Below are 24,103 nucleotides of genomic sequence, written 5' to 3'. Positions count from 1 at the left end.
TTTAATGTGGTCTATATGTGTTCCCCAGGTCAACTGGTGATCAATAAAAATACCAAGAAACTTAACATTATTAACAGTGTCCAACTCTACAAGTGCTTGATTGTATGGCCTTAAGCTAAATATTACACTTTCAGTTTTACTTTTATTTAAGAGATAACCATACCACACCCCTGCCTCTTCTAAAGAGCTCCTCACCAAATCATTCAGCTCTACAATATCATTTGAGACATTCAGGAAAGTTGCGTCATCAGCATAAAGGAAAGTTCTACTAATAACATTTACAGGCAAATCATTAATACTTATTAAAAATAACAAAGGTCCCAAAACCGAGACCTGCGGCACTCCATATTTTAGGACAACTTCTTGAGACCATTCTCCATCGATAAAAACCACCTGCCTTCTATTTTTAAGATAGGACTCGAAAAGCCTCAATGAGCTACCCCGAAAACCATAAAAATTACGTTTTTCTAATAGGTCCGAGTGATCAACACAGTCGAAAGCCTTGCTCAGGTCACAGAACGTTACCTGAGCAAAAGCCCTGCACTCAAAGGCTGTCATCTAGAAATTTGAAACTAAAGATGCATTATACGAGTTCAGTTCCGACTTTACTTTGCACAACACTGATAGCAAAATAATTCTAGAGATTTGCATATAAATATACTTGTAATGTGTTCAATTATTTAGGAGTATCCTAAGATTTACGATGTTTCCGTCATCTTGAAACATTACAAGACAAAACACTGGTCAGTACTTTTTTGTTTGAAGTTTGTTTTTGACGATGGAAGGATTGTGAAGGAAACTGAATCTTCCTGATATTTGACCTAGTTGAGTTATACAAAACTCACTTATAGACATACTGTGTATGAAGTTTGCACATAACATGGTTGTTGTGATTCCTAATTTATGCGTGTAACAACACGCTGGTATAATTTGTTTATTTTAATCTAGATTATAGTTACGTTTTAGGTTAGTTACTCACTTAAGGAAGAAATCAGATTGCAGATCTAGAAACGTTGTGAACTGGTTCATGTCAGATACGTCCACCAATACGAGACCAGAGGCAGGGGCAACTTCAGAACTGAACAGCATATAAAGGCGTTATTCGAACACTTTACATCTCGAGTTAGTTGAAGTCATTTAGTTGAGTTATTTAGTTCTCTTGTGATCTCAAACGAATCAATGAGCCCAAACATTTCAAATCTTTACTGAGGCACTTTTTGTTGTCAAAGGTATTTAGTCTGTTGATGAATTTACAATATGCCGCTGGGGTGAAAATTAGCATTTTATTATTATTTTATATCTCCTTTTCTGATATCGGAAACATACACAAAACAATTACGAGTACATCGTTAGGTTCAAACTCATAAGTGCAATTGACTGATATATGATATATTAAGATGGATTTGGTTTAAAAATGAATAATTTTTATACAATGACATTCGAAATACAATTTTGTCAATTTTTTTACTGTGATTATGAATTACTTTTATGATATGATATTTGTATCCGAATCTACGATAACTTTTCGTTGTTAGTAAGATAATTGTTTTTACATACCTGGCAACCCTGCTACCACTGTCACTGCCAGCAGTTAGTTCTATTTTAGTAGTTGCAGTTGCCAACTTCCAGGTTGTTTTAGTTGTGATTTATTATTGACTAGTGACAATTGGGAATAAGTGAGGTTAGGTTTTCAATTACATTCAAACATTGACGTTCAGTTAGGAGGTTATAGTAGTGCGCATAAGTTTTCTAAGTAATATTGGACTAAAGTTTAAATAAAATTTCCGCTGATTATCATAAGAAGGATAACTAAACTTTCTCATCATGTCTTATATGTTAGGACATCTCCATAATGGATGGCAAGTGGATCAAGCAATTTTGTCTGAGGAGGACAGAGTTGTGGTATGTAACAATAAATCACTGATTTATGAAATTTCCTTACAGGGTGTAAGGCCTACTTTATAAGAACTGTGAACATATATCACAGGGATAATAGTTTGAATAATATTTCAAGTTAAGAGCCTGAGTTGCCAATCAAAAGTTCAATGTTAATAAGTATTTTACTCTCCTGAACAAAACTATTATGATTTTAGGGGTTGGAAATCGCGGTAAATATCAACATTTCTCAAGACTCAATTTTAAAACAAAATGCTCAAAATCAATTTTAATAAATTTTTGCCTTCGGCATCAATGAAATCTAAGGTATCGTCCTGTGATAATTAATGATCGGTGATGTTCTCTTGGAAGAAGTCGAATCCGTTAAGTTCCTTGGGATGTACCTTGATCGAGGGCTGACATACGAAGTTCACATTGACAACTGCACAAAGGTTGCTTCTGGCATTTATGTTTTGTATAACCTTGCAAAATTTTGTTCTATTGATGTATTAAAATGGCCTACTTTGGTCTGATATATCCACATTAGTCTTGTGGCTTGAGACTGTCGGGCAGCTGTTCTAAATACAAACTCGAAAGAGTATTTAGAGCTTCAAAGAAAGCTGTCAGAATTCTTTACACATTAAATTTTAAGAGTCGTGCATGGATGCCTTCAGAGAGCTTGGATTGTTAACTTTACCCTGACTTAATATTCTTGAAGTCATCTTATACTGTCGACTCAAATACGAGTTGATCCAAGGCAGTGATTTCCACCAGTACGAGACTAGAGGCAAGGAAGGCTTTCAGATTGTACAACATAGAACGACAGCATTTGAACACTTGCTGTCCTTCTAACATAGTGGCTAAACACTTATAAAAAAATAAATAATTTTGTCCTAAATAGGTTAAGAATTATACCTTACAAAAGAGATAAAGATAACAAAAACAGTGCAATTTTAAAAGCGTGATAACGAAATACGTATAACATTAATCACTAATAACCAATAATAATAACCATCAATTTTATAAATAATAACAATAGTAAAGATATGAATCTATCAGACCTGGACAGAAACACTGTAGCCTATTTAACAACTCATTGACAGAAGTCACGGGGAGACTTTAATAAGCGGCCTACACTCGTTATCCAGTTGTTTTTATCTAACAATTCGATATATTATCCAACTCCGATATGTAAAAATCGTACACAATAAGAGTTATAATAAAATTACCGTAACAAGAAGAATCTCGCACATTACAGTTTTAAAAACATAAGTTTAACACTAAAATTACAAAACAATAAAACCAAGTATGGCGTAGACTTAGAAATCAAAGAAACCTTACAATAATTATAACTTGTCCTGATTGATATTAACCCATTGCGGATTACTGACGAGCTGGGCTCGTCACGCAGCGGCCGGGCCTAACAGCACGATGACGAGCTCAGGTCGCAAAAGCGGTCTGCTTTTAAGTTTCCCTCCAAATAGTTCTATTAATGTCTGATAGATCGGGCGATCGTCTTCACTTGTCAACTAAGAGTGTTTAACAACGGTCTGCGTTTAGAGTTTTCAAAAGTTTTATAAATATCCTACAGATCGCAGTTGTGTGTCGAAGTTGAAAAATCATTCATATGAGTTTACTCTCTGCTTCTTAGCGCTTCTGATTGGGTGTTTTCCTCAGTTGTTATTATAATACTTTTAAGGTTAGTGACACAACGAAAAGACGCAGACGTACATGTTGGCGGGTTTAGTCTAGACAATGGCCCGGATGTTGCAATCGCTTCGCCCGAGCCGCTTTATTTAGACTATGATTCAGACATCATCTCTGCCACCCTGGAACCTTGCTCGCATGTTATCGTTCCTACATCACGGATACCTCAGCAGACCCATGTTCCATCTGAACGAATACCTTCACAGCTGAATTTTGTAGTATACAATAGCGAGCGATACGATGTGGTGCACCATAGCTGTTCGTACGGCCGCCAACTGTAAATTAATTCGTGCCCGCTGGTGCCCGTGCGCGCCAAAACAACACGATCCGCAATGGGTAAGTAACTGCTTTTGTAAAATGGAGGAAATAATTCTCCCCATATGTTACCAGGAGTCAACCCCACATGTTGAAGCTACTTAAACAAATCTCGTCACTTGTGAGAAATATCTCACATATATTCATCACCATTTTTTAATTCTCAAAATATTAGTGCCTTCTTGTTGTTTATTGTTTACATTACAATTACTATAACTAATAAGTTGAAATCATATGCTAAGTTAAATAAATTGTAATACTGAATTATTCCTTCGGCTAAAGACATCAAACCATTCGATAAAAACAACCAAATAAAATGTAGGCCGCTTATTAAAGTCTACCCGAAGTCACATAGTCCAAGTGACTATGAAGACTTCAGCATCGTAGTTATAGAGATGATGTTCTTACTCTGACCCTGTATTTAAGCCTAGCAAAGCAATAACCCCTTTCCCCAGCAAACAATCCCTAACGTTAGCAGAAAGTACCAACTATAGCCAACAATTGTTGGCTATAGAATCTCACAGGGGTCCTATAGCCAACAATTGCAACACTATCATTAAAACTAAAGCACAATTTTTAGAGACAATAGACAATAAAAAGGCCAAATGGAAATTTGAAAAACAAAAATATTTATAAAATCTCTGCAACAAAGAAACCCGCTATCAAAACCCCAGGAACAATGAAACTATAGTATTAGCAAACAATAATTGGAGGTGGAGCCAGGTAATTTTACGCAAACACACAAGTGGAGGTGATTAGAACCGGCCGAATTTCTGCCCTATTAGTCATCAAACCCTGACTAATAGAGTGACTGGGGTCCACCTTCCCTCAATCAAACCCAGATATTTTTACATTTATACTTTTGTCCTAAAGTGATTAATATGTTTAGATTGTAAACATCATAACTAGAAAAATTATACCAAACAAACTCTGAAACTGTCATTGCTTAGCCGTTAGTCTAAGATGTTCCTGAATAACGAGATGGAAAACAGTAGGTGCCAGGCTGACCCCAACCCTGTGCATTTGTAAGTGTGAAAGTGTGTACATGCAAGACAACTAGCCCTTCAGCCGCAATCCCTATTTACTAATACTATAATAGGAGTGATCACAAAGAAAGAAGGGAAAATAGTGTGGTGATTTTGATTCTGTTTCTTATGTGAAGAGAGAATGAAGGTTTTGCCTGTTTCAGGTCATAAGGTTTGGACACGATTGGGATCCAACATGTATGAAGATGGACGAGGTGCTCTATAGCATTGCAGAGAAAGTGAAAAACTTTGCTGTAATTTACCTTGTGGATATCACCAAAGTTCCTGACTTCAATAAAATGTAAGTTGTGCTTTGTGATCTTAAGAACCACAAAAGTTTTACTCCAAACCTCTTAACACTTGTGAACCTTTTTTTTTGTAGTATAACGATAGGAGATATCTCATTTTAAAGATATGATACAAGTATCCAAGCAGTTTACATTTTTCTTTTAAGTTTACACTTTTTTAATGTTTAAATGATACAGTACAAAAATAAAAAATTCTGTTAATGCTTATTAGTTGTATCTTTAAAAGAGGCATCTCCATAATTCTATGACCAATAATACTTAAGGGCATAAAAGTGATTGAGGTTTACATTGTTCTTTTGAGGTTAAGCTCAAAATATCTTTTAGTACACCAGCACTTAATGCCAGTAATAATAAATTGTTAACCCATTCAAGACATTGGACGGGCAGTTCCCGTCCTTCACTTCGCGCGGCCCAACGACTAAAGACGGGCAGCACCCGTCCGCTAGACACGACATCGACGTAGTTGAATATATTGCTGATAGATCGCAGAGTCATTCAAATTTGCTGTATATTTTGTTCTCAATATTCTAGTCTATGTTTTTCTTCTTCTTCGTTGCTGAAAATCATCTGATATTGCCTCAAATCATCTTAGCAAAACAGCTTTCTTTCATTTGTAAACAGTCAAGATGGCGTCTCGCGACCGGAAAGATGTGTTCGTAAATTCGGATGATTTTGCGGCTTACGTTGCTAATGTTTTAGATGAAAGTGGTGATGAGGAAAGTGACAGTGAACAAGATGACATGATACATGAAAATAATGAAATGTCTGATGGTACAAACGATGACAGCAGTGATAATGAAGGTGACGATAACCCACCGGCTAGGCCTTGTGATTTTGCGTGGATTGTTGGACGAAATAATGTTAGTACAATGCGTTTTACCAGCAATCATGGAATAAATCCTATTATTTCGAGGCAGTTAGAAGAAAACTGCACTGAATCACATGTGTTCAATCACTTTTGTGACGAAACCTTTAGGGTTCAGGTAACCCTTTGGTAGGCCTCCCGCTTGTGGAGAATCGCCACTGCTACTTCAAGGAAAGTTTTGGGGGCATTTTATTGGAAAGATACCTCCAACCACCAAAGCCAGGCCCTCAAGAAAATATAAAGTTTGTGCCTCACAGGGGAAAAGAAGTGAAACAGTGTACCAATGTAAAAATTGTCATGTTCCACTTCATCTGTAAACATGTTTTGAGGTGTTTCACACCCAAACCAACATCTAAACAAGTATAATAAAAATTTGTAAATAGTGTAAATATATGTATATTTAAAAAAACTAATATTTTGTGTTCATACAATAACAATGAATAACTAAGGTACATTTATAATATTCATACCATGTTATACAGTAAGTGTTATGCAAAGTGCACCTGTTCTTACACAAAAGCATGGAAAATATCCAGTTCTGTAGTCCAAAAATTGTAGTAATTTATTTAGTCACGAATGGGTTAAAAGTTATATTCAGTAAGTTTTATTTATTCCCATTAAATTTTAAAATGTAGCACATGTTTTCCGTAGTATGTAGCAATGGTTAATGTCACCAACAGAAACTGTGAAACAAAATCAAAGCATTTATTTTAATATTAATCACAAGTAAATGTCTTTTACACTGATTCTGCAGTACCAACTTAAAATTGAACAAATATTGAGGATTATGATATACTGAACATACAATGTTAGTTATATTGCCCGCTTCACATTTCCTTCTGATTCTTATTTGACTTACTAGTAAATAATTATTTTAACCCTTGAGTTAATGTAATAAACTAAATAATACGTTTTGCTATTTCTGGTGGTTTCTATAAGAATATGTTGATGTTAAAGAAAAAACTATTTGTAACAAATTATTTTTGTATTACGTAAAATTCTTGTTAATACATTATAACAAGAAAAAGACATTCCGGTTAAGATCATAACCAGAAAAAAATTACAACAGCTTTGTAACTGTACCATTAATTGAGTTCAGGATATAATATAAACATGAAATGGAAACTACTTTAAAAATTTAATTTTTAAAACTGTGAGTTGGTAAAAAACTTCAGACTTAAAGTTTGTATCAATGATTTGTTTGTGTTTATAGTAATTGTAGAATAGTTTTGAATGAAATATCTTTTGAATAGATTAAACTATACTGGGTTTAAGCCATAATGCTCATATTATTTCCAACCATAGTTTTAAAAGAATAATATATTAATAACATTAGAATTTCTACAGACCAACTGATTTTTTTTTGTAAACCACTATGGTACCCCCAGTCCATAAACAGATTCACCTTCTTTCTGAGGACTAAGGTCTTTGAAGTTGTGAATATTTACAAAATTGTGAACAAATATTAGTTTATGTATGTTGAGTTTAGCTCCAGTTCACCTTCCTCTTAGTGCAGTGTCTGGAATTTGACACTGTCACAGACAAATCAAACCTTCCCACCATGGCTTATGTTGTGTTTTGAAAACCCGGTTGTTCTGCCTTGTTTTGGGATTGTGTCTAAAACACTTTAGTGCACTCAGTTGTGCTCCTGATGAGATAATGAGAATACTTATTCATCTAGATCACACTATATTTTGTAGTTTAAGCGTATCTCATGTCGAAATGATGTAAAAGGTTCCATTTTGAGTTTCTTCATCGCCGAATTTTTTTGTACTTATTCAAAAGGACATGACTCCAGATTCCAGGAATCAATCCAGCATCAGATTTCACATGCTGCACTAAGTGAAAGGTAAATTGGAGCTAAATTGAACATTCACATTGATTCTACCCTTCCCACAATAACTACGTTATGTTTTTGTTCGTTATTGTGAAAACCAATTCAAACTCAAATACATTAATGTGTAAAAACCCGTAAAAGCTTTTTGGTATACTCATAACTTTCAAGAGTGGTTTATCAGTAACATTTTAAGTGTCCAGATTTCATAGTTCAGGAAATCTTGTAATGAATTAATCTGTCCCTTTTATGGTGTTTGAGAGCCTGATTAAGCTAATAACTGTTATCAACAATCGCTAAGAATATTACCTTTTCATAGTGTGGGGTAATATGACTAAGTTTGTGCCTTGCTTCTCAGGTACATTCAGTTGGCAAAATTACTTATAAACAATTTCATTGAGAAATGCAATAGTGTCATACATGTTAATACAATGTTAGTTGAGTAATGTAAAATATGGTATACAGAATTCAAGTTGGTATAAGTCCTTGAGCTGTGTTGACAGGATTCCCTCTAGAGGTTAGCCTAAATGTACGGCTCAGTGTCAATTATGACGGGTCCTCAACAGTTCTGCGGTATTCCAAGGTGTGAATCCTTTGGGGCTGTCTCGAAATGGGTTAGAGAAGGTGGAGGTAGCATCCAGGTGTGAGAATGGGCAGAATGGTGCTATAGTCGCCTTCCTCCAGAGTGGTGCCTGACCTTCTTTCACTAAGTAGATCGATGTCTTTTCGGGTTATAGTACGTCTGATCACGGGACATGATCACCTGAGGAAGCATCTTCACAAAGTCGGCATCCTCTGGGAGGATCCATTCTGTAGAATGTGTGATGAACTGCCGAACACTTGCTCTTTGATTGTCCTGCAATAGTAAGGGAGTGATATGCCATCTTTGGTAGTTTGGACAAGGGTGGTGATTTTTCCCAGGAGGACCTGATAGGTTGTTTTTCGGCCGGTTTGTGGAACTGGTGAAATCATAGACTGGTAGGCCTCATGGTGTGCTTCCAGGGTGCACAAAAGGCCCTTGAAGCTTGAGTGCATGGCAATAGGCTGTTCCATAGAAGAAGAAGAAGAAGAAGAAGCCCTGGATATGTTTTTAATTCATCCAAGATCTAGATTTTATCTGCAATTAGCCAGTTTCTTAATCATGTCTTCCGGTTCTTGGATTTCTTAGTGAAAATTTCCATTCTGTGCACTGGTAAGCCAAACTCATGTGCATTTCTTGTTTGGTTGTTACAAATATCACCTAGTCTTTTTAAGTTTTGTTTTGAAGCATAAAGAAGTTTTCTAGGATGTGGACAACTGGTACTGTCAAGATTTTAAGACTTGTAAGATTGTCTATTGTTTGGGATGTGATTGTGAATTCGAACCTTGTATGTGCTGGATCTAAAGAAATCCATGTGTTGCAGGTACGAGTTGTACGATCCGTGCACAGTGATGTTCTTCTTCAGGAACAAGCACATCATGATTGATTTGGGCACCGGCAACAACAACAAGATCAATTGGGCACTGGAGGACAAGCAGGAGATGATAGACATCATCGAGACAGTGTACCGAGGTGCCAGGAAGGGGCGAGGTCTTGTCGTTTCGCCCAAGGACTACAGCACCAAATACAGATACTAAAACTGTGTTTGGCGCATAATTGCTATATATTATATTCTGTGAATATATCATGTGATTTTTGTACATTAGAAATTATATAAAAAATTGTTTCTCATTTCTATCTGAGAATTGGAATGACAATTTTAATGTATCATAGATATTTAAACTTTCTTATGAGCTTAAATTAAACTTATTTTAGGTGACGTGTGACTTTTGATATTTTCCTTACAATATTTTCCCTTAACTGTGATGTATGTTTTAATCTTAGTACATTAAGAATTTTTTGGCTGATGTCTTGACCATAGTGTAGAAAAGAAAGAATTATAGAGTGGAAAATCAATGTTAAAAGTCGTTGCAAAGATTAGATTTTATTGGAACTCATGCGTTTTAGTACCCACCCTAGCTCACCAGAGACGGAAGGCCCTAGTTCCTGGTACCTTACATGTGGTTCCAATTTCAAATGTTTAATACGATACTGAGACTATAAAAAACTCGTTATCTTTCGACTTTGGTTTGCAACCATTTCAACTCTAATTGTTTAGTTGTTTTATATTGTAATGCTGTACATCATAAACAAACAGTATTAATTGCCATTCAACATAAAGGGTGTTAATATGTTAAAGGAACTAGGTAAAATAAGTTTGTGAATATCAGAACACAGTTAATAAATTAAATTAATCATGAATAAATATGGCAATTCAAATAAACCATGCTGACAGTTGTAACTCAACAACTGTAAAGAATGTAAAATAATGTATTACGACATGAATTTAATTTTGATAGCTAAATAATTTTCATATTAATACTGCAACATAGACTCTCACCCAAACAGAAACAAATGACTTTGTTTAGCATTCCTCTCAATATGGTACCGAACTAGCGTCCAAAACGAGAGGAGATATGAATTGTGGCCCCGGTTACTGTATGTCAGTTAACAGAGTCTGGTCATGGCTATCTAAGTTTTTTAGTTGTATTGTGTGTCAGATATAGCATGGGTGTCCTCGAGATGTGCAAAAAGCAAGGAGTCGAATAAAGTGGTGGGGGAATTGAACGGCTCAGTCAGTTGCCGTGCTGTGTCTGGTATACTTCACTCTGTAACCAAACATGCTGCCATAAAAACATTATCTCATGCACATCCACGTGTAGTAATGCCCTTTATGTGTTTATTATTTTTGTTGTTTTGTGTTTATAACATTTTTATGAAAAAAGTTGTTATGGAAGACAATAATGTAAAGAGAAACATAGGAGGTAAAAAGGTTATACACAGCCAAAGACATGAGGTTATTGCAAATGTTTACCACTTATGAAAAGGGAAGTGGAAACTAACACCTATGAATTTGAAAAATTTAAAGGTACGTTAGAAGGGTTCATCAGTGTTGTCCAAGCAACTAAAATTTCAGAAAGAATTCTAAAGGAGGAAAAACAAATAAGTTCAGTGGGCACTTCTTTTAGTACTACGCTAAACAAAGTAAGGAAACGTAAACATATTAAAAGTAGTGTGGTCAATTTTGATTTGGGTAGGTAGTTTAGGGAAAAATAAATGATTTTTCATTGACAGCATAGAGAACAGCCTACATTGAAATCCTTATTGAATGTGACAAGAGAAAAATTGATTTCAAGGGAAATAAGTGGGCATTGATTGAAATATTACGGAAGTTAGAGTTTTACTGGAAGAAATCTACCAATAACAGAAAATTTTAACTCAACGTTTCGATATCCATGAATTGCATTTTTTTCCTTCCTGAGGGAAGAGGACAGTTTGTCCCCGCACTTAGTCCTAAAAAGGACCTTTGCGCCTCCCTTACTTTAATTTGTGCCCTCAAAGACAGAAGCTTTTGCAAAAGCCAATCAGATTTAAGGGCTCCTGTTCTCTAATGTCCTTGGGGCTGAGGAGATATGCTCCCAAGTATCTTTTCCTAGTCTCTACGATGGTAGGACAATCCAACCAAATGTGCTCCACTGACTCCTCCTCTTCTCCACAGAGTCTACATTCGCTGCTCTGACTAAGGCCTACCTTCAAAAGGTGCTTCCTCAGAGGGCCATGTCCTGTCAACATTCCTAATATCAGTCTTATATCCTCCTTATTCTGGTCTAGGAGAGCTGTCCACCCTTTTGCGTAAGGAGAGAAACATTTTTGATATTCTTAAACCTGAGGCTCTACTCCAATTCTTGTGTCTTGTCCTCTTTTCCCAATCTTTGACCAGAGCTTTAATGTTGGAGAAGGCTATCCCACAACCTTGCTCAGGCCCCACCAATGTGGATTCTGCTCCCTTTTTGGCGAGGATGTCCGCTTTTTCATTCTCATGAATACCTTCATGACTCGGTACCCAACCGAGGTACTCTGTTATTTGTTGCTAGCTCTGCTAGAGCATTCCTGCATTCCCAGACCGCTTTCGAATCAATTGAACAGGTATCCAGTGCCTTCAGTGCAGCCTGACTATCAGAAAGTATTAGGTATGATAATCCCCGTGGAATGCTTATATAATGTTTAAAAAGTTTAGCTGATTACAGAAATGATGAAAGGCCGATAGTGTACATGGATGGAACATATGTCCACTGTACACACACCAAACTAATACTTGGACTGATGGTAGTACTGAGCACGTATGTACAGGACAACGCCTTTATTGTGGTGTTTTTGAAAACTTTCGCCTTTCGATCATTGAAAACATGATCGACAACCTGAATGGTGGATAAACCACTGTAAATACGTTTCTAGATTTAAGTAAGGCTTTTAACAGCCTTGATTATTATCTGATACTGGAGAGGTTTTAAAACTTTGGGATCGTGGACACAGCTCACAAGTGACAATTCTTTTTAAGACCTATCTAAGCGATCACAAGCAGATGGTACTACTGGTAAAAAGGGGAGTACCACAGGGCTCGAAGTTGGGACCAGTCTTGTTTGCTCTAGTCACTGCTGATCTTCCCACCCACCTACAAGATTACTGTAAAGCTATACACAGATGACACGTCCTGCAGATTAGCAGTTGTTTGGTTAACTATGCAAATCTTATGCATAGTTTTTCTTATATTAATGTTACTCAAATACAGTTCAGTTCTAAATATTCTACGAGTTGAGTACTATGATCTGATGTATGAGTTATGATACTTGATATATTTAGTTTTGTACAATCTTTATTCATGATGAAGTTATCTATGGCTGTCTGAAAATCAGCTGTGACTAGTTTTTCCTCTCTTTCTCTCTTAGTACAAGAAGCTTAGTAAATTGCATCTAGTCCTATAAAGGACCTTCATGCTGCTTCCTGAGCAACAGGATATTCTGGATGGGTAAGGTTGGGGGTAGGGGCCACATCCTGTTCAGATTCATGAGGAAACATTTAGGGCACTAATCTCAAGTAATGTTTCCTCGGCAGAAGGGAAAGCTCTGAACCAGCCTCTCCAGTCAAAGCAGGCAGAGGGTGGCACATCCTTATTTCTAGGCTGGCAAGATCCTTTGACTCTTAGGGAAAGAACCCTACCAACTTCAACAGTCATCTGCTGCATTAGACTAGACCTAACAAATTACCCTTGTGCCCCAGAATCTCAACATTTGCTGTTAGCGTTGTGGCACTCCTGGACTTAAGTGACACATCGGTTTTTTTCTGTACCCACTGTGGGTTCAACTGGAAGGTATAAAACCAGCCAGAAGTGAACCCTCTAGGAGAGTGTCTCTAGTTGGGAAGTCCACCAAATATGACATATTATACACTTTTAATATGTGACTAAATTTAGTGTAAATTATATCTTTTTTTAAATACATTTATGTTTATATATCCAGCCAAAACCACATTTTTTATTATATTACATAGCATATTACAAAATATATCTAAGTTATTTAAAAATGTATCTACTAGACAATTCTGGGAAGATCTATATTGTTAATACAAAAGAAAATTATTCCAGACAGGCAGCATTCAAATTCTTTTTCACCTAAAAAAGAGCTTTAACTGCTGGTAATTTAATACATCTGAACTTTATATGCTCTTTAGCCAATATTATCACTCCACCTCCAGAGGATTGCGATCTCACAAAAGACGAGCAAATTAATGTTGTACTGAGGAATGTGTAACAAAACCAATTCTGCTGCTGTCAATTTTTTGTTCAGTTAAGGCTAAGATATCTGGTTGTATTTCCTCTAAATTTATATTTAACATATTTAAGCGGGATGACAAATGTTTAACGTTTTGGTGAAAAATAGAAAACTTAGATAATGATTGACTTCTCCTTGCTTTAGTATGCCTACTATCTTGAGCAAAAACGTGTAAGCTATCAGGTGATGAGGGCAGGTGCTGTATGTTCTATGGAAATTGGTTACGTTATTTATATTTGTATTTGTTATGTTATTATTTTTTTAACACAATCTTTTTCATTAATTTTCTCTTCTCTATTTTACTAGGCATTTCTGCAACTGATGTGCCAAAAAGGTGATAGTTGCGATGTCAATGAAGGTTGTGTTGAAATTAACTACATGTGTTTTTATTGCTGTTTGAGTTGATGTTGTTCTGTATATTAGAGATCAGAGATATGTAATTTGAACTAAAAAGAGCACACGGACAATTTAACACTAAAACTCAACACAGCTTGCTTACCATTGAGAACAGTAAAATCTAACCACTATAGACGTTCAACAATATAATGTAATGGTGTATAATGCATATGTTTCCCTTTAATAGAGTATGGCATTCTAAATTGGTGTAACTGTTATTGTAGCTCTAGGAGTATGCAAAATACAAAAAAGAGCATTTGTACATTACCTATAGGGTCACCTTGTCAGAGATTGCTCTATTGTCGACTGTGAAAAGTTTAAGTTAATGCTCTATACGTATTTTAGAACTTTTAAGATTAGAGGATTATTGTTAAGTAAAAATAACTTCACAGTTATAATACAAAAAAGAAATTATTCCCTACCAGTACAGCATAAACTTCATATTGAAACTCTCTATGACCTAAAAGTTTTTATAATATACCATTTTATATAAAATTATTAACATACTGTACAAATTTCTAACTTGAACTTAAGCAATTTTTGAAAGAAAAGATTTGTTCCCGCTTATTGTTTTAAAAACGTAATCTGAAGTTTTTCTACACTTTAGCCATGTTTTTTTATTGGGACTTTATTGTAATTACTTATTATTAAGATGACAATTTACCTGTTTTATATGTTTGTTATTTTACATGTACAACAAACCAAATATTATAGTATAAGATGCATATATTGAATAAACTAATACAATTGAGTATCGACGGACCCATCATAACGAAACGGTAGTGCAGAGACGGTTAAAGAGGTAGATAGGCTGCTCTTTTACTTTTTGATCCTAAAATGATGACAGACAGACGGCCTTTTGACCTGTTCACTTCAAATTCAATAGGGTTCTTCTTCATACTAAGAGGAATCTACGTATCAAATTCAAGTCTGTAGGACCTTTTTATCAAGAGTTATCTCACAGATAGACAGACAGATTTCGTACCAAGAGGAACCTACGTATCAAATTCAAGTCTGTAGGACCTTTTTATCAAGAGTTATCTCACAGATAGACAGACAGATTTCGTACCAAGAGGAACCTACGTATCAAATTCAAGTCTCTAGGACCTTTTTGTCAAGAGTTATCTCACAGATGTACAGACGGACAAACACAAAGACAGATAGACACACAAGGACTGCCGTTTGATCTGTTGACTTCAGAATCAATAAGGTTCTTCTTCGTACCAAGAGGAACCTAGTATCAAATTCAAGTCTGTAGGACCTTTTTATCAAGAGTTATCTCACAGATGTACAGACGACAAACACAAAGACAGATAGACACACAAGGACTGCCATTTGACCTGTTGATTTCAAAACAACAGAGTTTTTATCACACAGACGGGCAAACAGCAATACAATTTCAAGAAAGCATTTTCAAGTACTTCATAAATGAATATTAATTCAATTTATCTCAAGTATATTCCATATAACAGTTTCTTTAACGTAGCACAACATTGATATGAGGAAATGAATGTAAATATGTACTTAATGCTTACATAGTTGCCTGAATCTGAGACCATATTTCTTGATATGTAAAGTTTTGCCCGGAAGTTGATAAGCAATATCGTTCAATCAATAACATTATCGGGTAGGAGTAAACAGCAGGCAGTTAAAGTAAAAGGTATAACCCGCGTAATTGTTCAGTCTACAGAATCAGTCACCATGAGTCTACTCCTTAGGTTGTTCATCCTCTCCATGGTCATGTTGGCCATCTTCAGTCAGGTATGAGAAAGCTACAACTGATTTTTGTTCCAATAAACAATTGTGGATTGTACCATTTATTTAATTTAGTTATTAAAGGTAAATACCGTTTTCGTATCTATGAAACAGTTGATCTCTTTGAAGAAATGTAGTACTTTAAATTAAGCCCTAACTCTGACGGCTTGCAAATTGGTAGATAAAAAGTGTAAAAAACGTTATTCAATATTTATCAAAAATCTCTAAAAAGTTTTCGAAAAAAATTATGCAATACAATATAATTCATAATCTGCTTAATGTTGAATTTCTTGTAAGAACTAAATATGAGAAGAAGATGGGATGTTGTTACATGGCAACTACTTTTTTGTTATTGACTCTCGTATATAAAGTCAATGCGGTAATTGCCGTCTTCTTGTGTTCACATCTGGATAATCAATCATTGAAGTTGCTGGGTGTATTCATAAGTATTTCCATATTAATCTTTGAAGAGAATGATGTTTGTTTCACAGTGTTTCTTTTGGTTCTTACTCTCAGTGTGGGTCATACGTTTCAAACAGTTAGATTTGATTTGTTATAAATCTATAAAATATATTTCCGTAAATGTTTTCAAACAAATAAATCTTGGTAATATTATTATAAATTTTTTGCTGTAGTAAAACTTTTTTTCCTAATGTGATTATTTCTGCAATATTTATCATTGACAGATTTCCTGCACACCGAATGCAGTTGCTGACGATGAAGATGAAGAAGAGCGCATCATTGGCGGAGTCGTACCTGTTGGTATTGCTCGCCCTGTATATCTTGGATAAAGAACAGAGCCAACCTCCACTCTACGAATGTCAATCAACTTCATACAAAATGTTACCATCCAAATGTAACGAAATAATATACTAGATTCTAGCAAATCCCCTGAAGACCTAGGGTCCTAGAATATATATGATTGCCATTCTAGATAGTTTGGTACTCTGATCTAGATATGCAAATAGTGAGGTAAATTTTATAATAAATATATTTTAAAAGAATAATATAATTGTATTTATTGAAGGAACATATTGGCTAACAAACCCATTCTTCCACATATCCTTAAAAATACAAATGTGTAATATTTATCAAATGAATATGTAAGAAACAGAAGTATTAAAGTTACAATACAAAGCATTGAATATGTTAATTAGGTTTTCTCTCTCTCTTGTTTACTTAATGATACTCTTTTATTACTGGTAAAGATTACATGATAATTTGTCATACATTGTAACATTGGAAGTAAATTATTGTACAATTCAATGTTAACACCAATGCATTCCTCTAGTTGGTCTGAACTTTCTAAAAGCAGCAATACATTAAATAAATAAAACAAATAAAAATTAAAACGGAAAGGCAGTCATGGGACTGACCTACAGAAGGGACTACTTATAACAGGCTGTGAATATATATCTTGAAAAAGTACCTATGTTTGCTGATTATTAAATGGTTAGTTTATACATTATTTTAATAATAAGAGACACTCAATTCCTTTACATGAAAATGTTTTATATTTTGTGTTAATTTTATACACATTTTTGTAATATTTTTTACATTCATGTATTACAATGATCATTGACTTCTAAATATTAAAGTAATGAATATTTATACATTTTCATTATACATTGTTTGTATTAGTTTCTATAATTAATTAGGTCAGTTACGCATACTACTACACAGAACACCTTCTATCAGATCAACCCTTGCACCTTGCACATGAGGTGTTACATGATAATCTTTTAAATGCTAATTGGAAATAAATTTTTAACAGCTCTGATGTAGATTTTTGTGCACTACGACTTCAGAATATTATTACAATTTCAATGGAGCAAACAAAGAAACAATCAAATTTTTCTACAACTAAGTCAAAAAAGCTAAAACCATGGATTACTTCAGATTTAGTTAAAGCTATAAGAGAAAAAGATAAATTAGGTAAATTGGTGAAAAAACAACCATTTAATGTGGAGCTTAAAACCTGCTATGTAAATCACAGGAACATTTTAAGCAGATATTTAAAGCAACTAAAAAAAGATTATTTTCATGATAAATTATACCAAACTAATGGGGATTTAAAAATGTTATGGGGGGTTGTAAATGAGTTGAGTCGTAGAGAGGTTAACAAAGTTTCTTTTCAGCTAAATAAATATTTGCCAAATACCAAATAATTATTCAATGACAAAATTAACGGCTGTCATTTTTGACTCGGTTATCCTTTTGAGGTCGGGTTTGCGGCTCTGTACTCTACTAATAAAGACCTTTTATTTGATATGCATATCGACCTATGCTTACATTTAAGATTTTCTTCTGACTCCTAGCGGGCCGCCCCCCTGAGGAAGTAGCGGATCACTGAATATGTGATAAAAATAGATTTTTATGTCCAGTAACTTTGAGTAAGGTTTTGGAGCTCTATTTTAAATATCTGGAAAAATATTTAACCGACCGGGAACTTTTTGGCCCCAAACTCTAGCCATCTTTGAACGGCTGTCATTTTTGACTCGGTTATCCGTTTGAGGTCGGGTTTGAGGCTCTGTACTCTACTAATAAAGACCTTTTATTTGATATGCATATCAACCTATTCTTACATTTAATATTTTCTTCTGACTCCTAGCGGGCCGCCCCCCTGAGGAAGTAGCGGATCACTGAATATGTGATATAGTAGATTTTTATGTCCAGTAACTTTGTGTAAGGTTTTGTAGCTGTATTTTAAATATATGGAAAAATATTTAACCGACCCGGGACTTTTTGGACCCAAACTCTAGCCATCTTTGAAAGGCTGTCATTTTTGACTCGGTTATCCGTTTGAGGTCGGGTTTGTGGCTCTGTACTCTACTAATAAAGACATTATATTTGATATGCATATCAACCTATGCTTACATTTAAGATTTTCTTCTGACTCCTAGCGGGCCGCCCCCCTGAGGATGTAGCGGATCACTGAATATGTGATAAAAATAGATTTTTATGTCCAGTAACTTTTTGTAAGGTTTTGTAGCTGTATTTTAAATATGTTTTCTTTATTTAGGCCCTAAATAATTATACAATCAACTTCCACCCAGTGTAAAGAATAGCTGTTCTGTAAGCGCATTCTGCAGGAATACAATTACCTGGCTTTCTTCTATTCATGATGTTAACTTCCTATTTAACGTTATTGCATAAATGTATCCTTTCTATAACTTCTAGGAATAATTTAAGTATTTTATTATTTGCTCTTCATGGCCATCTTTTGTTCTACTTTTTTTGCTTATGTTATGTAATTGTCCTTAGTTGTCTTTATTGTCTTTTACTGTCCATTATTTGTCCTTATATAGAAGCCTACATAGAATAAAAAATAATCAGTTTTCGCTTATTACTTTATATAAATAACCATAGATGTAAGTTTATACAGATACTGCAGCTGTAAGCGACATGCATTTTTTCTTGAGACGCTAGACTCAACATTTTAGTTTTGTTATTCAGTTGTATTTTATTTTTATTATAGCTGGTCACATTACTTGCAAAAGTGACCAGTAATATTTCCAAACGATTTACAAGTATTGTATTATTATATATAAAAAAAAACTGGAAATAAATCATTTATTCATTTATTCATATTTGGACAAATATTTAACCGACCCGGGACTTTTTGGACACTCTGTATAGTGCGATACTTTAATGAAAACTTTTTTAACAGTCAATTCAAATAAATAAGTAGCTGTAAATTTTACTTCAAATATCAAAAAAACTTCCTTTGACATTCAAAAAACAATTGACGATTTAGTGATACCAACTTATGATTTTACATAATTTCTCTGACTCATTATCAACAAAAATTTAAATTCTAATGATCATATGACACTTTATTTACTTACTTTATTTAAAGTTACCTAAAGTAATGTTTATGAATAGAAAACTGTCTGAATTATGCAATAAAAAGCTCTTAAATTTTTATATATTATGCATTATTTGTTTACTTCCAATAGGGTTTATAATATTGAAATATGGGGAAATACTTCATCCATAAAGAGTTAAAATTCCCAATGTAGTAAAATACTCTTTCACAGAATCCTGGTTCTTTAAATTTAGTATTATTCTAACTACCTTTTATTGAAGTTGCAGAATGCATTGCAGATTTTAATTACTAGTAGCCCCATATAACACAACACCAAAGGTTTCAAGAGAATATATGTGGACATATTAAATGGTTTTCTTTATTTCTATTGAACAATATTTGGACATGGATTTAAGCAAATAATCCAGATCTTTTTTTGCAAAGTCAATCTGTGCTCAGATTAGAGTTAGATTTTCAAGAAGACTGAGAACCCTCACATGCTTGCTTTGACTGGTAGATGCTAGAACAAAAACTTTGAGTATCCCCTCCTGCTTGCTTTGACTAATAAAGTTTGGAAGAAAGACTTTGAAGACCCTCTCGTGGTCATTTTGACAGGTAGATGCTTGAACAAAGACTAAGCACATTGATTACGGTAATATATCATCTGTCATTTTCCATTATTAGGATTATTAATTTATTTATGATTTTAAACTTGATTTATGATTTCTGATGATTACAGTACATTTAGAGAAAAGAATTAAATTAACTTTAAAGAGTACAAACGTGTAATATTTAATTTGGAGAACTCAAATTAAAGTGAGCGTACTTCTATATTTCGGGTTATAAATTCTTTCTAAATAAATAAGAGTTAAACATTATTGGAAAATTTACATTTAAAGAAGATAAAAAATTTAATGAATTGGAAAAAAAAGGAATATATAATTTTGTACTTAAAGAAAATTGAAGATAGTTTTGGTATAACAATTACAGCAGAGTTACAAGATATTAAATTTCATGTGACGAATAGATTTTTACAAGTTTTTGATAAAAATATTAAACATGTAAATAAAAAAATGCTAATCTACATTTAACTGTTACTGAAAAGAAGATGATTAAAGATACAGGATGAGTTACAATTAACCTTGCAAAATAAAAATATTTAATTGATTTTAACATAATTTTTATTGAATCTAAACAGAATTTTCATTATTTCAAGCAGATTGCTCATTTCTTCTTGAGAGATTTAACAACAGGCAGTATAAGATTTAATACTTGTGTGTTTTTTCAACGATAAAATATTAACAAATTTTTATTATAAGAAATTGAGAGATTTTCTTTTCTTAATGGTAGATTATTTATGGCGCATTAGGCAAATATTTTACATTTTGAAATTTACTGATAGTTCCAAAAGTGGTCCAGGAATCTCATATTAATATCTACTAATGCACATAAACTAGCACATACCCGCGGCTTTACCCACAGTTTTCTTGGCAACATTCCGTGTATTTGTTTGAACAGCTCCCACGATTTCAGTAATACTTGAACTATTTCAGTTCAATGTAGAGGATCTGCAAAGTCGAAGTCATAGATTTTCTTAGTGAGAGCACTTTTGATCTAATAAGATGATCCTATGATATTCTTAAAATGGAATTAGTCATATATCATGCAACAGCTACCCATTTTTCAATATTCACGATCAAGACCAGATGTTAAGCAAAAATATGTGAGTAATTCTTATATCAGGTTTTGAACTTCTAGTTTTAATTAATTATATTTCCAACGCAAAATTGGAGTTTGCTGTTTTGCCCAGAGATACAATATAAATAGTTAACAAATAAACAAAATAAACACCTATACAGGGTGTGTACTAAAGGCGTTCCAATATTGTAGTATTTTGTTCTAGACATGAAAATGAGCAAAAAACTTTATATGGAGGTATGTCCTAAAACCTTTAGTTTTCCGTCTATCTGTCTGTATGTGATTTTTACCAAAAAAGTTATATATTTTATACCAGTAAAGATAAAGTTATGCAACTTTGCAGTTTTGTTGACCAAATAAGTTGTGTTGTTGATAAATAAGTTAACCTATTTCTTATGTAATGTAAAAGCTGTTTTGTGTCCATTCCAATTACTTTAGAATAAATTATTGTTTATTTTAATTAGTAAGTGTTTATGATTTAGTTTCTTTTCATTAGCAACAGGAATGGCCAATAATAATATTACCAATTTTACCAACTCAAAATTGGCAGACATGCATCTAATGTATGGCCTTGCGAATTGTAGCTGTACTGCAGCGAGAAGACTGTATCAGGAACGTTTCCAAAATCGTGTGTTACCTTGTAATAAAACTTTTTCAACAATTCATCGAGACTTGCAGAGACAGGAAACTTTTCATAAAAAAACCAGGTAACTGAGTTACGAAACAATGCCAGAAACATAAACAACGTTTAATAGCTTAAATAAACAGCTGTTCACATTAATAAGCTCATTGACTTTAAATCAGCTGTTCAGAGTAAAACAGCTTAGATAACTATACTTCCTATTGTGTAAAGTTGTAAAACATGGTATTATGTTTGGTAGTACTAATCAGTTGTTTTTTATTCGATTTTAATGGAACAACCATTTTTAGATTTAGAATAAAGTTTAAGGCATTTTATTATTCTTGTAAAATTTTTATACAGGGTATTGATTTTGCGGAATTTAACATCAAAATTTATGATTGGCTGCTATTTTGAAACAGGTAAATATAATTTGTTAATATTTTTGACGTGACAACGTCTTAAATTAGGTTGCGGCTCGGAGTCACTCATGAAAAAGTGTAACGCCCGGTAACGTTACGATGCCCGTCCAGTAGGTCCGCCGCACGGGATCCGCACGGGATAAAGCAGATAACTGTGGGTCCGCCGCACGGGATAAAGCAGATAACTATGTTTATTCGTGAAAATGTGGAGTGCTTAGATTCGTCATTTACAACAACTACAACAATAAAGGTAAATAATTGTACACTGATATTTCATTATCGTAAACTATGATTGATTGATTAATTGTTAGATTGACACAAAAGTTGAGAAACTGAGTTTATAGGTTATGTCATACTATTGACAAATGTTGATAGTGTTAAGTAAATTATTAGTTTAAATCACTCTGCAATCAATCGTAATTCAGTCGATTGAGAAGAAACAGCGCGTATTGCTAGTCAAACATTTAAAATAACAAATTATAACCTCTAACCTGTCATAACAGTGCGACCAAACAAACGAACTAAACCGACCAATCACCACGCGCGGAGTTAGAATTTAACTGTGTTTAGCAAGAATTTCAAATTCCAATTTTAGTAAATATTTTATTCAACTTTACCATTTACAATAACAAATTTTAATTAATTTCAAATTATGTACAATGTTTTAGTAAACAAAATATATTTCTATAGTTAAAATTTGTGCAATTCTTATTTTCATTCAATTCCTTGTTCCTATTGTGCAATTTAATAATATTCATATCAATAAATATTCTACCGAGAAAAAGACGTTGTCACGTAAAATCTTCGCCCGTAAAACCGACTTTACAGGCAACCATAATGTTTTTTCTGAAATGGGTATACAAAAGGTCAACACAACTGCAAAGTTGCATAACTACCTCCATATAAGGTTTTTTGCTCATTTTCATGTCTAGAACAAAATACTACAGTATTGGAACACCTTTAGTAATCACCCTGTATGTAATTTTGTAATGAGGTTGGATTCAAAACAGTACAGTTTCCTAAATTGCATGGATATAGATTGTTATTATTGAAAATTAAAAACTAAAACCAGCACCAGTAATATAAACACATTTCAATACTTACATTACGACAGTTGTCATATGTGTAAAGATACAGTAAATTTGTATAAATGGCAATAGCCTTATTTAATTTCAATAAACATTGAATCACAAAAATGTGGTGTAATGATAGCACATTCACCGGGAAGTGAGAGATCCGGGTTCGAGTCCCGGCGGAGCAAGTACTTTTTGTGATTCAATGTTTATTGAAATTAAAGATACAGTAAAATATATCTTCTTGCTTCCCAATCCATATTTGCTATACCTTACTATTTCCTTTGTCCAGACTAGAAATTATATCAATATTTACATACCTAATCAGTATCATATACTTCATCAATGAGAAATGGATGCGATGTTTCCTCTACGATTTTCTGTCATAAAATTGCATTTATAGTTATAGTTCTAAAGAAGATCCCTTGTCAGAGCTAGGTTCCTGCGATCTCTTTTATACACTTAACGTCTACACTTCAAACGTCTACTATATTAAAACATACACCTACATTACACCACAAACAATATTTTACTGTTTGGGTAGTATTTACCCAAGTATTAGAACGAAAGAAATTTATTTTTCTTATATGTTATTGTTAATAATTGTGATAACCAAAAATATGGAGAAAAGCACAGTTTTCTGTTTAAAATTAAGCTTTCTCCCCTTTGACTACTCATTATTAAAAAGAAATTGCAGTAAAAACAAATTCTTATA

At 33.8% G+C, this 24,103-nt stretch overlaps 1 protein-coding gene across 1 annotated transcript; it reads left to right on the top strand.

The window, feature by feature from the left end:
- The first annotated feature begins 1,595 nt into the window (after window positions 1–1,595).
- LOC124358011 (thioredoxin-like protein 4A) lies at window positions 1,596–9,728 on the top strand. The gene is made up of 3 exons (XM_046810237.1): window positions 1,596–1,902; window positions 5,087–5,223; window positions 9,333–9,728. Exons 1-3 carry the CDS (start codon window positions 1,825–1,827, stop codon window positions 9,544–9,546), a joined length of 429 nt encoding a protein of 142 aa, XP_046666193.1. The 5' UTR covers window positions 1,596–1,824; the 3' UTR covers window positions 9,547–9,728.
- The last annotated feature ends 14,375 nt before the right edge of the window (window positions 9,729–24,103 follow it).

This window comes from Homalodisca vitripennis, chromosome 3, assembly GCF_021130785.1.
Source record: "Homalodisca vitripennis isolate AUS2020 chromosome 3, UT_GWSS_2.1, whole genome shotgun sequence".
NCBI lineage: Eukaryota > Metazoa > Arthropoda > Insecta > Hemiptera > Cicadellidae > Homalodisca > Homalodisca vitripennis.
The sequence above is the reverse complement of the archived record's forward strand: the minus strand, read 5'-3'. Positions and strand labels throughout refer to the sequence as shown.

Coding starts and splice junctions, on each gene's coding strand:
- LOC124358011 (XM_046810237.1), top strand. CDS start 1,825: ATGTCTTATATGTTAGGACATCTCCATAATGGATGGCAAGTGGATCAA. Junction 1,903..5,086: donor CTGAGGAGGACAGAGTTGTG/GTATGTAACAAT, acceptor TGCCTGTTTCAG/GTCATAAGGTTTGGACACGA. Junction 5,224..9,332: donor GTTCCTGACTTCAATAAAAT/GTAAGTTGTGCT, acceptor CATGTGTTGCAG/GTACGAGTTGTACGATCCGT.